Source organism: Arvicola amphibius, chromosome X (assembly GCF_903992535.2).
Source record: "Arvicola amphibius chromosome X, mArvAmp1.2, whole genome shotgun sequence".
NCBI classification, from domain to species: domain Eukaryota; kingdom Metazoa; phylum Chordata; class Mammalia; order Rodentia; family Cricetidae; genus Arvicola; species Arvicola amphibius.
The window spans coordinates 15,099,299-15,114,248 of NC_052065.1; the positions used below are offsets into that span (position 1 = coordinate 15,099,299).

The 14,950-nt window shown below is 37.7% G+C and overlaps 1 protein-coding gene across 2 annotated transcripts in view; it reads left to right on the forward strand.

Annotated features, from left to right (window-relative positions):
• Positions 1 to 14,950, forward strand: part of Mid1 (midline 1) — a 118,558-nt gene that overhangs the window by 63,422 nt on the left and 40,186 nt on the right. For both annotated transcript variants that reach the window (XM_038316183.1, XM_038316184.1), the window contains exons 4-5: positions 10,972 to 11,079; positions 14,800 to 14,948. In XM_038316183.1, coding sequence (XP_038172111.1) covers positions 10,972 to 11,079; positions 14,800 to 14,948 — 257 coding nt within the window. The remainder of the gene's footprint in view (positions 1 to 10,971; positions 11,080 to 14,799; positions 14,949 to 14,950) is intronic.

A 14,950-nucleotide genomic window follows, 5' to 3' on the forward strand; every position in this document is an offset into this window, starting at 1 on the left:
GGGCAGCAAAGATATTTAGTAATCAGCCTCTGTGCTTTGCCCATATTCTGAAGGGGCAATAGCCAGACAAGAGGTTTCATAGATAGCACTTGTGGCTACTTTATAAAGATAGAACTATGTTTACCTTTGTTCTAGTTGTACTTCCAAGTTCAAGTTTTATCAGTCATGTAGTCAAGTCTGTTTCACTCCCTGGAAAGAATGCCAAAGAGAAAGAGCTAGTTCTCACTCTGAAGACCTTTACGGAGAAGCAGGTGACAGCTACACGTAACTAACACAAGCTTGATTAGAGAGTCATCTCTGTATTTCTCCATCACATCACAATACAGGAATCATGGTACGAACTGGAAAGAATGCCGCTTACCAAAAGACAAACACAAGTGCAAGTAAGGGATGTGAGATGGCAGACCAGAAGCTTCCTCTTTCCATTAGAAATAGCTTCCTTGTTCTGAATCACGTTGCCTCTATCTTTCCTTTGACTCTACAAGTATTCGTGTTATTTTCACCTTCAAAAAAAAGCTGATTGTTACTAAATACACGTGCTGAAGATTACTTAACAGAACATTACTACTTTTCAGAAATTGTATAAAAAGGATTTGATAGAACAGAGTTGCACATACCAGTTTACTCAGTTTTTTCCCCCTTATTCTGTGTACCCAGCCCAAACGGAAGGGTGTAGAGCATTTGTTTTATAAAGAGTGTAATTAATAAGCTAAAGGAAGGAAGGAAGGAAGGAAGGAGATGATTGTTTTTGAATGAATTATGAGCAACACCTTCCATTCCGTTGCTTCATTTTGGAACTGCTTTCCACAAAGTTGCCATTAAACAACCCCGAATGTCTGTGCCATTGGTGCCAAGAATGTGAGACTGAAGGCTGCAGTCATCTGAGTGTATCCTAGGAAGTAGAGCACAGGAGGGTCAGTGTTTGTTATAAATGTCACAGAAGTCCTCAGGCCACAGTGGGGAAAGTAAAAGCCAGGCACCAGTGGATTGTCACTTCAAAATGGAAACTTAGTAAATCAGTAATTGCAAACTCTTCATGACTAGAAGGAAGGCAGTGCGATTTTACTGAGTATCTACTATCTTCCAGATTGTTCACAGATGTTTTAATTAATTTAACTGTGCCAAAAAGAAATACTCTTAGAGAAATTCATGCATTTTAACACGTTTTTGCTCTAAAGCCCCTGATCTATATTCTCTATGCTGAAGGACGGCAAAGTATGACCCTAGGATCAGATCTTACTTGTCATCTCCTTTTGGTAAATAAAGTGGGTTTTTTTTTTTTGGCACACAGCCACACCTATGTGGTTACACATTGTCTAGGACTGCATTCAAAACTACAATAAGAATTGATTAGATGCAACAGGGTCCATATGGTTCATAAAGTTAAAATATTTACTTTCTACTGCTTTGCAAACAATGCTTCCCAACTGCTGCTCTACACCGTGGGAGAATCTCCTCAGCCCATCCTCTCTCCAAACTCAGTTGCATAGGAGGCAACTTTTATGATATCCAATTGGAATTTCAAAGTAACTCCAAATTCTAGAGTTAGTCACCATGGTAACATGAGTTATTGAGCTGAAGAAAGATGCAGATGTATTGATGAATGCTACAATTTTTTTTTAGCTAGACAGAATAGGATGACTGGTCCCAGTATCCATGATTTTCCTTTCTTTTCGTTTTCCCCCTAAGTTCAGCAAGCTTATTTTTAGATATAACACAGGGGAAGAAAATGAAATATTATGTTCTAAGAAAAAATGTAGTAGTCGTAAGTTCAGAAGTAGCTGTTACATATGGGTACAACTTTATATTTTCCTGGTAGATTAATCATATCTGATAATTAATAATTTAGAAAATTAGGATATAAAGCCTCCTTCTTTTAAAACTTCAGGGTAAAAACCCAAATTCAAACATTTTCTACTAAACTTGTATTGGAAACATCACAAGGTAATTAAAGACAAAATGTTCCACGAATAAATACAACATCTCTGCTATCCAAGGAGAAATCAATGAAAGAATTAAGTCATGTTGCTATTGAGGCTGAAGATAGTTAATAACAGAAGAGATAAACTCAGGTGTAGTTAAACTCCATGTTAAAAACTGGGACCTAGAAATGAACAACACCAAAAAATAAAATAAAAATAAAAAAGGCCTGTGTAGTTGTATATGTGAGTAGAAATTGTTCATTCTAGGATGTTACATTTTGTTTTTGTTGTTGTTTTTATTTTTCCAGTTCCCACTCTCTTCTCCCTCCCATTCCCTCTACCTATCCCCTCACCCCCCCATCCACTCCTCAGAAAGGGTAAGGCACATTGCTTTGGACAATGTCTATATTCCTCCTTACTGTATCTATGCTGAGCAAAACATCCATCCAAAGATAATAGGTTCCAAAAAAGTCAGTACAAGCAGTAAAGATAAATCCTGGTGCCACTCCCAGTGGCCCCGCAGTCGGCCACAGCCATACGACTGTCACCCACATTCAAAGGGACTAGTTTGGACCTATGCTGTTTCCTTCCTGTCCGGCTGGAGTTGATGAGCTCCCATTAGCTCAGGTAAACTGTTTCAGTGGGTGTATCCATCATGGTCTTGACATCTTTAATCATATTCTTACTCCTCCAACTATTGAACTGGACTTTGGGAGCTCAGTCCAGTGATCCGATGCCTCTGTTTCCATTAGTTGCTGGATGAAGGTTCTTCTTCATCCATTCCTTGGTCGAGTGGCATCTAGGTTGTTTACAGGTTCTGGCTATGACATGTAATGCTGCTATGAACAGAGTTGAACAAATGTAGTATAATTTAGCATCTTTTTGGTATATGCCCAAGAGTGGTATTGCTGAGTCCTGAAGTAGGTTGATTCCCAATTTTCTAAGAAAATGCCACACTGATTTCCAAAGTGGGTGTACAAGTTTGCATTCCCACCAGCAATGGATGAGTGTTCCCCTTATTCCACATCCTCTCCAGCATAAGTTATCATTGGTGTTTTTGATCTTAGCCATTCTAACTGGTGTAAGATGGTGTCTCAGAATTGTTTTGATTTGCATTTCCCTGATGGCTAAGGATGTTGAACATTTCCTTAAATGTTCATTTGAGATTGTTCTGTTGAGATTTCTCCATTTAGTTCTGCACTACATTTTTAATTGGGTTATTTTGGATTTTGATGTCTAATTTATTGAGTTCTTTATACATTTTAGAAATCAGACCTTTGTCTGATGTGGGGTTGGTGAAGGTCTTTTCCCATTCAGTAGGCTGCCTTTTTATCTTATTGACTGTGTCCTTTGCTTTGCAGAAGCTTCTCAGTTTCAGGAGGTCCCATTTATTCATTGTTGCTCTCAGTATCTGTGCTACTGGTATTTTTAGGAAGTGATTTCCTGTGCTCATGCATTGAAGGCTATGTCCCACTTTCTCTTCTATCAGGTTCAGTATGGTCAGATTTAAATTGAGGTCTTTAATCCATTTGAACTTGAGTTTTGTGCATGGAGATAGGTATGGATCTATTTTCACATGTTAATATTCAGTTACGCCAGCACCACTTGTTGAAGATGGTTTCTTTTAGCTAGACAGAATAGGATGATTGGTCCTAGTATATATCATTTTTCATTCTATATAAGCATTGAAGATAAACAGAGCTTAGAAACAACATGGAGAGTGAATATGAACATAAGATTACTATGTATGAAGCAAGTTTCAATTTTTTTGTGCACTAACTCACTAGCTCTTCTCAGCACACCTGAGGGACTGTTGTGAGGACTGTCCTGTACCCTGTAGTATGTTTAACACCATTACATTTGCTCTGGGAGGTAAGAATATGTGTTTTCTTTATGGAGACAGGTAACCTCAAAAGTGGGTAGTTGACACAGACAACCAGGAATGTACAGCTAGTGATTCACTTCGACATGACATTGCTGTCTCAGGAAAACATCTCCAGGTCCAGAGCTCTGACGTGTCTCTTTTAGCCTTTGGTCTTTAGAACGTATTTTCCCATATTTGAAGATTTGGCTTTTACTGAAACATTAGCAGCAGCATCAACAATTTGAATGGACATGTTCTGTTATTATACTCTTAGGAATAAAACTCCCTTGTGTAAAGTTTCAACATTTTAGGCATCAGCAGTGGCATTTTTGCTGGGCAGTTTTATGGCCTCGTTACATTTGTATGTTGTTTATAGGAATTTCATTGCTCTACTCACTGTAGTGTGTTACCATTTTAATGACATCTTATGGCCTTGTTTATCCAACATTTGAGTTTCATAATCTTAGAAACCTCAAGTAAAGATTTACTGTGAGGATCCTGAGAACCATTTTTAAATCCATAGCAAGCACATAACAAACCCTATCTGGATATTTCCCCAATAAGTGTGATTGACCTCCTGTGGTCCAAAAGATTTTTCACCATGGTGCTCTGATAACTTATATCCACAGTATCACTACTGTTACTTCCTACAAAAATCACTTCAGGAAGGGATTCTATGTTTTACTCATGAAAAGCTATTATTGAAGTTGAAAAAAGTTCTAGCCAAAAAAATTAAATATTAAGTAATATTTAAAAAATAAATAAATACTTAATAAAATTAAGTAAATATTAAGCTCTAGAGTATATCTTAGTGATAGAAGGCTTGCTTAGCACATTCATGGCTTTGGATTCCATTCCCAGCATAACCAAAACTTAAAAAATTAACACATTGAACATTAGAACTATGTCTCTGTATTGTGTCTTCTGGTGTCTACTCCATACACAGAGAACCTAGACTCTGGGGCATTCTCTCTCGACTACTTGAGCACGATCCACAAGTATCTGACTTTGGTCAAGAGACTTTCTGAGTAAAGATTATATGTAAACATATTAGATGTATTACAGTAATACCGTCTGTGCTTACTCAGTTCTCCTTGGCTCAACTTTATATACAAAGTGAAGTATTAGAATCCCTTTCATTGTTCTGGCAGCTCTGTCTAACTTCTGCCTTAGGGTCTGGAATGTTCATCACAGCTGCCTTTGGCAATAAAACCCAAAGCAACCTCAGGTCCTCATATTTCTCTTTGCACCTGGTCAGCAGAGCTCAGTGGGGCACAAAGCTGAAGTGTGTGCAGTTTTCTCCTCATACCCTCATCTTATTGGCCAAATACCAGTTTATCCACAATGGAATTCTCTCTCTCTCTCTCTCTCTCTCTCTCTCTCTCTCTCTCTCTCTCTCTCTCTCTCTCTCTCTCTCTCTCTCTCTCTCTCTCTCTCTCTCTGTGTGTGTGTGTGTGTGTGTGTGTGTGTATGTGTGTGTTGAGTGATATGGGATAGCTAGGACATGCTTTGTCACACTGCTACCTGCTTTAGATTTAGGTGCAGGTTTAAAGTTACAGATGATTACTATACAGAGACAAATGCTTTAGGGTCTGAAGTACAGCATCTACAGAACATCAGATATAAATGTTGCAACCTTCCTCTAGGCTGCCTTAATTTGAATCAGTGTGAAATGATCAGCTTTTGATTTTACTGTAAGAAATTATTTTAGGCAAACACACAGGATAGATATATACTTTTAAAACTAACAGGCGGCAAGGTTAACAGTCTCAAAGAAAGAGTGTAACTGTTAAGAGGTACAATTTCAAGATTGCACTAATCGTATCCCTTGGGCTGTGTAAACCCAGGGCTCACTATTCTTGTAGAATTCTTAGTGCATTGAGCAATGCTCCTTTCCCTCTGGATACTCTGAAGTCAAATTTCCTGTCTCCAGCACATTGACTTTATCCTGTCCCAGGCTTAATTCAGTGTTCCATCTGTGTACAAACAGGAAGCCATCTATCAAATGAGTGTATCCTTTTGGCAGGAGGAATTGGGAGGTTCTACTTTGAAAGGCTGTAGGTGGCTAATTCATTTCAACCAGGCATTGTCAAGTGAGAAAAAAAAATGAGGGTTTTTAAAGTGCTCTTAGACACAACAAACAGATGCTGGTATGAATGTAGAGGTTAAAAAGAAACCTTTATGCACTGCTGGTGAGAATGTAAAGTAGTATATTCATTATAAAACCAAGTTTGGAGGTTCCTCAAAAAAATTAAAATCAGAAGTACAACATGATCCAGATGTATCACTCCTGGTCATGTACCCAAAGGACTCTATAGAGATACTTGCTTAGCCATATTTATTGCTATACTGTTTACAATAGCCAAGCTAGAGAATCAGTCTATGGTTCCCTCTACAGATGAATGGATGAAAACTGTGGTACACACACATACTGGAATTTTATTCAACCATAAAAAAATGGAGCCTTAACATGTGCTGGAAAATGGATAGACCTGGAGATCATCAGAGTGAGTTAAATAAGCCAGACTCAGAAGACCCATTACATTGTCCAATAGGTACATATTAACACATGATTTTGAAAAAAATAAAAGTAGGATTACTACCCAAAAGCAAAAAATAAATAAAATGCACATTAGCTCAGTTTTACCTATGAGAAGTGGCCAGAGATTTTCTCCCCTTGATATTCCTTTCTAAGATTTCCATGAAATGTTTCTAAAGATTTTAAGGCCACACTTGTGTGAAAATTAATGATGGCTATACTTTGTACCATACATCTCATTTAGCAGTTAAATCCAAGTCGAAAGAGCAAGTTTTAAGAAATAATAGAGACCATTTACAGACTGCTAAAGAACATTCCACAGACACATAGCTCAATTTTCGGTGTGTCTCTGTAATTAAATCCCTTTAATGTTTATACGTTTGACAAGGAAAAAATTTTTCAACTTTACCCCACCCCTTCTGTGAAATCTTATAACGCTATTAGACCATAAAACATAGCAGGAGGACTTTTTACTGGGCACTGCTAACGGACTGGTCTAGAAAAATATAGCTAACACATTTATGTTATCTTTGACTTCTGTAAGAAATTGTGTATATTACCATTAAAGAAGGCAGTCTCCATGCTGACAGTTGGTGTGGAATGCTAAGCAATTACCAATGTGAGGTGGATATTAATGCAGAAGAGAGACATGCGGTACTGTATTTGATCTTTGGTCTAGGAGGCTTTTAGGTCATAGGTGTGCTTCCGGCACTCAGTTCAGTTTTCAACTTTCTCCTTTCAAGAAGACTGTAAATCAGTAAAAAGTTCATAGTCTGAGATGCATCAAATGACCCTATCACTAGGAAAAAAGTGGGTCAGCAAGTCTCTCCAGGCAAATATCTTCTGCTATTCCTTGATAATCTAATTTCCCTACCTAATCTAGCCTTCCTGCTCCCAAAATACTTAGGAGAGCTGTGAACTCAGTAAACAGGTAGAAAATAAGAGCATATTCTCATAATTTACTGAAATTGTGTTCTATCAAGCCACTGTGAGCACTAAATTTCACAGTGTTGTTGTCTCTTGTACACACATGGCCATACAAGAACATAATAAAATCCTAAAACTCATCTGATAGATTCCATTTTCTTTATTTTTTCAAGAGAGCAAAGGAGGCTCTGAAGTAAGGGGCTACCATGAAACCACCATGGTACTGGGTACTTGATTGACGTGCCTCCAGTCCAATGCCAGCGCCTCCCACAATGCTTCCATACTATTGATACTTCTGCACAAAAACTGGCATAGAAATCAGAGGATTAGCACCATATCCCACCTCAGTTTTGGACACACAGGGCAACACACCTTTTTCAATGCTCTTTGTGAATGCAGTTGAAAAGGCCTCTTGTCCAGAGTTAAGGATTAACAAACAAAATGTTGCATACAGAATTGGCAGTGATTGGGGATGGATTGATGTTATTTGTTAGAAGGTTAGCCTGGATTCAGCATCAGTGAACCTCTAAATGACCTGTCTGCATCTTTTGGCTAGTTCCTTTTCCTTCCTCTCGATTTGTCAAAGAATTCTTATCTATACAATAAAGTGAACTCTCTTCTCAACCATGTTTAATCACGCTACCCTCTCTAACTTCTTTCCTATAATGGCCCAATCTTAAATTTTTATTTATTTTTTCACTTACTCTATTTCATACACTTATATGTAAACATTGAAATAACAATGACTTTGTCTCTTTTATAACCAACCATACAGCAATTGGAATGCTGATTGGTATCATGCAGAAGCCCAGGAACTGTTTTTGGACGGATTGATGGATGACTAAGTAAATGTTTGAATGTGGTTCTTTCAAAAGAGGTGTGCCAGGTGTGTCAGCATAGTCAGGACTTCAGCCAGCATGGCAATGGCTGTGGTACTTGAAGTTTCAGATAACAAATTGAGGGCTTATCAAAAAAAAGGGAGAATACATTCTTGGGTTTTAGAATTGAGGTGGTCTCTAACTCGAGAGGAATTAACTGGAGAGAGATGGAACTAGTACTAAAGAACAAAATAAAACTAAGGGGTGGAGATGGTGGCCTTCAAAAGGAAAAGGGAACCTGTGGCTCTAGATTTAGAGAAAGTATATGCTAAGTCCGTGTGGGAGGTTCAAAGAGAGATGAGGTGAAGCCAGCCATGTCTTTTAATTTCACAAGCTGACTTGATGTTTGCTTGTCAACATACCTGGAACAGTTGCAGCGAGTAGGCTAAGATGGGACAGATCCCAATCGTAAGCTAGAGTCAATTTTTCCTGATCTACGGATCTACATTATAAATCAATCACTTTGAAAATCTAATTTGGTCCAAAAACAGGACGTCCCATTTATCTCTATCTCATACTTAACTATAGTTTGGGACCAAAGACATTGATGACTCCAAAGTGGAAGTACCTGTTGAGGAAAAAAGGGTTAGGGATTGTTTTTCGCGTGTTTAGGTGGCTCCACGTAGCGCACTTCTGTCAGCCACAGGGATTTCTTTGTCAAAAGATATGAATCAGAAATGAAAGCTAAAATCACACCGAAGACCTGCTCCTTTCCAAACCAAACCTGTGAGCGAGAAATGCCTGCTGACATCTGTCACCTTCACACTCAAAAGAAATGAAATCCAATCAGATCATTAACTCTAACACGATATAGTCAAACTGTGGAAAACTTCATGTTAGGAAAATAAATTTTAGAAATGTAGTATATTATCCAACTTCTTTTTTGTCTACCTGGAGGAATGAATATAAGAATGTTAAAATTAAAAAAATGTAACTTAATGAAAGTAGAAAAACAGATTCAACCTTTCTAGTTTCAAAGAAAATCTATATGTATTCTTTAAAGAAAATTAAAGGAAAATATGTGGCCTAATATTGACACACCATGTTTCCAAATTTCTGGAAATAGTATTCCAAGGTGATGATGATTGTAGTATCTGGTTTCTCAAACTATATTTGGGTCAATAAAATAGATCTCAGTACATATTTTTTAATTTAGTAAAACCAATTAATCCATCATAAAATGAGATCTGTACAATTGAGGTTCATGCTCCTGTGACAACTGTAGGACACTTTTTAATAATTTGCAATAACTCAAATTTCAGTGAGTTTTGAAAGAGGAATGGATCTATTACAAGGAAGTGCACAAGTGAACCTGGGACAAGGTTCAGGGACCTCATTGATGTTTGAGCAAGGAAAGAATTTTAATCATTGCTACATGCCAATCATCTCACTTCCTCCATTCTAATATGTCTATGGGTCATTTCTTTTCACAGCTTAGTTAGAATTAATTACCAAATTATGTTGAAGTGAAAAAGAAAGATAAGACATTGATTGAGAGTAGGTTTTAAGTAAATATTTAAATATAAATTTAAATTTACTTAGAAAACCACCAGGGGGACTAGAAATGATGACATAAAATAATGGTAAGAGAAAATGAACCCACTGATTGTCTTTCCTGAATTATCAGTCTGACTTCTAAATTCTGTAGCTTTCAATCAGTTCTTTCTTTTGTCCTTGTTAATTAAACAATCATTTAGCCAATACTTCTGGGATAATTTAATATAGGACATGATGTCTCTTGGCTTGTTATAAATGGCTGGTGATCACTGTCTTCTCAATAAAATGTCTTGTGTTATCTTTATGTGGTATCTGTTAATGATCAAGAATAAAATTCAAGGAATTCTAGGCCTCTTGAAAGGGGACATAGTTTATGTGAGCCATGATGACTGAATGTTTATCCTAAACTCACAGTAGTACTTCCAGTTTATCTCATTCATAAAGAATGAAATTATCCTAGCTCGTTACCAAAATCAAAAGATCTCATAGCTGGGCCTTGTCCTCTTTGTGAGATACGCTAGATTCATCAGTGCCATTGTCTTCCTGTGAAATTTACAGCTTCTCCTGTAGCCATACTAAAATAATAAAGCTTGTGGATGTTATCTCTATCTCCCACAGCTGGGATTTCTGGGTTTCTGTCTGTGAATAAGCATTTCAGTGTGGTCACAAGGTGGAGGAAATAGCAAAAGAGCGCTGTTTCCCAAGTACAGTTGCCAAGAGTGAGCTAATTGTAACTCTCCATCCCATACAATGCATCTCAAAATTTCAAACACAGGCCATTCTGCATTGATCTACCTTTTTATATGAAAATGGTGTGCTTTCATTTGTACAATTTCTGTTTCTAAATACATCAGGAATAAGATTTAAAATTATGTCATAAGATTAATAAAGCATCAAGCCATCATTTTCTGATCTGTTACCTTACAGCTATTAAACCCAAATTGAACATTTAAAGCATGTTAAGTGAATATATAATTTAAGATGTTACACTATTTTGGGAAAACTTCTGTTAAATATTTTGAGAATAATTTGTTCTGAATAAATAAATAAAATTAAGTGGTTTTTAAATTTGTTTTTCAAGTTTACTAAGACAGGAACTACAAAGATATTTCATTTCACAGATTGGATCCTAACTAGTTGATAAAGGCAAATCTGGATTAGCAAAAAGAGTTGCAACTGGATGGTGTTTTCTGCACATACAAGTCAGGCAGACATATAAGACCTATATTTGCCATCCTTGCAAACATTAGGAAGAAGAATTAAAATTTAAGGTGTATACATTAGTCTGTTGAAAATAGCATTTAAATAAAAGGCCAAATGAATGCCATTTTTTTTATCCTGTAGGTCAATGCATCACGTCAAGAAGCCAAATTGACAGAAGAATGTGATCTTCTCATTGAAATCATTCAGCAAAGACGACAAATTATTGGAACAAAGATTAAAGAAGGAAAGGTATGATTTCCTGAGCAGAAGATTTTATATTTCCCACCTGGAGAATATATACTCCCATGCACAACTGCACCTTTGAAAATATAAAATCATACACTCTGTATTTTCCATAATTTCTTCTTAAGAATCTGCCTTAGTTTGTTTTGTGTTGCTGTGACAAGGCATCTGACACAGAGTACTGTATAAAGTAAAGAGGATTATTTGGTCCATAATCCCGGTGATTGAAAGTTCTGAATAGCATTGAACCATGTTTGGTAAGTGCCCCAGTCTGTCTCTTACCAAGACCTTAGAAATTATTTGGAAATCATACACATAATCCTGAACAACTTCACCTCCTCAACATCCTTAACCTAGATATCTACAACGTTTCTTTTGTATGGAAGGTAACATATTCAAAGATTACCAGGGTACAGACATGGACCTCACTGAGAGCCCATATTCCGATTGCAATGATACTTCAACATAACTCGCTAGCAAACATGCTTACCTATACATAGCTGAGGCTTGCATTTCTTGGCGGAAAGTTCCCCTTATGAGATATAGGATAGTGGTAAAATATATTCCAGTTTTAGCCATGTTGGTATGTAGAATTCATTCTTTGAAGCACTCACTTCACTACAAACATACACCATTAATAGAATTTGAATAAAAGGGGGCAGAGTGAAATCAGGGACCTATCTGCACAGAGCAGAAACGGGACAAAAGTAGGGTTACAACTGTGGCTCAAGGCACAGGTTTGGTCAAGAAGTGCAGCTGCAGTTCCAATGCCTGTGGCTAAAAACACTCTTGAAGCTTTGTTGAAAGGATCTAGAATTGCTTTGGATCTGATGGAGGGCAGAAACCAGACCCTCACCTGAGTGCCATAACCTGTAGAACGTTTCTCTTTCATTATAAGGGACTGCAAAAGATTATTGCCAATGTCTGCCTGACATCATAGCTTTTTTGGCAAATTTCAGTACTGGGATTCTGAAACATATCAGTTGTTAAGTGTGCTTGTGCCCCACTTATTCTGATATCACATAAGACAGGTGCCCCAGAGTCAGAGAGATATGACAGGATCCCAGAGTGCTGAGCCCACAGGCCAGGGTTAGGTGAAGGCAACTGTAAAACCATTAGAATAGACTGAGTAGGGGAGTGCAAGGTGTTATCTTCAGCTTCTTCTTTTTAAAACTGAAATGCTAAGCTCGGTTCCAAAGCAAACAAAGAAATCTTCAGCTTCTAAAGCTTCAGCCAACATAATCGGCAGCATTATCTTACCCCAAGTGAGATTAGTTTTGCAAGAGAATAAGCGAGAGACTTGAAAAGAAACCATTCAGAAATTCTTTTTAAAAAAATTATTTTCATTTTAAAAGAGCAAGAAACGTGTGAAACTACAGAGAAAGAAGAAACATTATGGAATGTGATAAACGAGCAGTTTTGCAGGTAAACACATAAGCAGTTACATGACAGAAAACAGCTGCAAAAGTTTTGGCCTCCACTTGGAGAGCTCCATAAATATAGGAAGGGACAAAAGTGTCTGAGTGACATTCAAGCATGGCAGATGTCCATGGACTCAAAGATGAACCCAGATTGGTGTTTTAAATGCTAGTCCTGGTCATACTAGTGATTCATCACCTGGAGATTTAAAAACATTCGTTGCTTGTTAAAATGCAAATTACTGCGGCTCTGCCAATTACAGCTCATTAACTAGAATATTGGAGGATGTGCCCAGACATCTAGCGTTTTACTTTGAAAGATTCCCCAGTTGATTCCTTCGCCTACAGTGTTTGAGAATCTCTGATGCCATTGTATACTGACCTATAATTAAAAGTGTGCCCTAAATGGTTATCTCTAGAACATTCTTGCAGTTTCACAGGATGCTCTCATTTCCTTTTGTTTCGATATATACACAATCTAGGGTTTTTTTTCTTTCTTGTCTTTGTATGTCACTTTTAATTTCCAATATCCTGGTAGAGGAAGGAGAAAAAAAGATGAAACTGAAGATCAGTCATTGTCACATTTGTAAAACATGTGGCCTCTACTTCACATATCCAAAGGATAATACAGTGGCATGTAATACATCCAAAGGAATATTTTGACATCATTTTCTTTTGTTAGAACTGTATCAAACATCTTCAATTTGGCCATGTAATTTAAATTATTCTTTACGTTGTATGATTAAATATTCCATTTGTTTGGTTTGTTGTAGGGACTATTAACTTCTTTTTCCTTCTGGAGTTTTCCCTTCCTCTGACAGTTTCTAATGGATGTTTTATAACATCCTGAATTAGACTGGATGGATGCCTCGGCCTTGCCTCTATATATAATGTTGCCAGAAGTTCTGTTCTATTTGGTGTAAAATGGTGTTATTTTATTTGACTAAGGTACACAGTTATCCCGATAGGAAAAAGAACAACCATTATAATGAATGATGTATTTTTACCATGCTTGAGATCACATACTCCTGGCTGCCAAGTTTGGACATTTCATTCTGACTCATTATTTTCATGGATTCTTCTTAACCTTGCCTGAAATCTTGGACATGCCATCTCTCAATTCAGCTTTAGTTTTCTTTGTTTGCTAGAGTACAGACTTGGAAGTAGACAATCCCTAGAGGCCTACAGATCTGACATATTCTTCCTTCCTTTGCTTCAAGAGTTGTCCTGGGATGATAATGATGGCTTGGAGAAAGCAGAAATTTCTTGGAGTTAGCAGGAATTCTGGAGGGAGCCTGAGCCTGCCTTGTCTGTAAGACAGATTAGCCAGGAGTCCCCGCTACCCTTTCACCCAAGGTTATTTTCCACTCCAGAATTAGAAAGCCAGCCCAAACCTGCCCCTTGCATAGATATGGGCAGTAGGCATGAGGTGATTTCAATTACTGGTCTAAATTTAACTTGCCTTCTGGCCGGAGGGCTCCAGCTCAGAGCACATTTCAAACACCAGAGCCATGGTCAAATGGACTTATCTCGACCTGCCTGAGAGGTTATGGTCAATTACATTTGAGGGTCGTTTTCAAGCAAGACAGAATCAGGAACTGGAATGGAGGTTGTGAAACAAGTGTGTGTTTTATCCCAAATGGGAAATGGTTATCAAAATAGTTATTACTTATCAAGTGAGCACAAAGTGCCTGGAAATGACGTTTATGGTGAGAGGAAATGGTCCAGCTGTGCTTTTTTTGGCTTTCTCTCATCAGTTCAATAGGAAAAATATTAATCAATGGGAAAAATGCTCCCTTTCTGTTAATTTAATACACCAATTTTAGAAGTATGGAAAATAGGACTACTTAAATACTTTTATGTCACAACTTTATTACATGGATTATAAAACTTTTTAGAAAATGATTTTTTTACTTAAGCCTCAAATTTACACTTACAGAAATGCTTTTGCTTCCTAACGGCACAGCTGAAAATCTGAGCTGGAGAAAGTTCCAGGGCTCCTTAAGGTCCCAGAGTAATTATGTAGAATAGTAGAGGGAATAGACCCAGTGACCCTTTGTCATTTGCCACTGGACCACTGCCTTCTTTCCCATCAACAGGGAAGTCATTAGCAATTCCTCGTAAAACAAATTTCCAATGCTTCTCCACGGAGACAGAGTTTACATTCCGTAATCGAGTCTTCCCGACTTCTACCTTTCTCTTCTTAGGCGTAACAAACAGAACTTGTAGCTCCGAAGGTTCCGACCTCACACCCTCTCACAAGTGAGCCTCAAGTGTAACCACACCTGCCATGTTTCCTTTGTTCTAGGTGATGAGGCTCCGCAAACTAGCTCAGCAGATTGCAAACTGTAAACAATGCATTGAAAGGTCGGCATCACTCATATCCCAAGCGGAACACTCTCTGAAGGAGAATGACCATGCCCGGTTTCTACAGACAGCAAAAAATATCACCGAGAGGT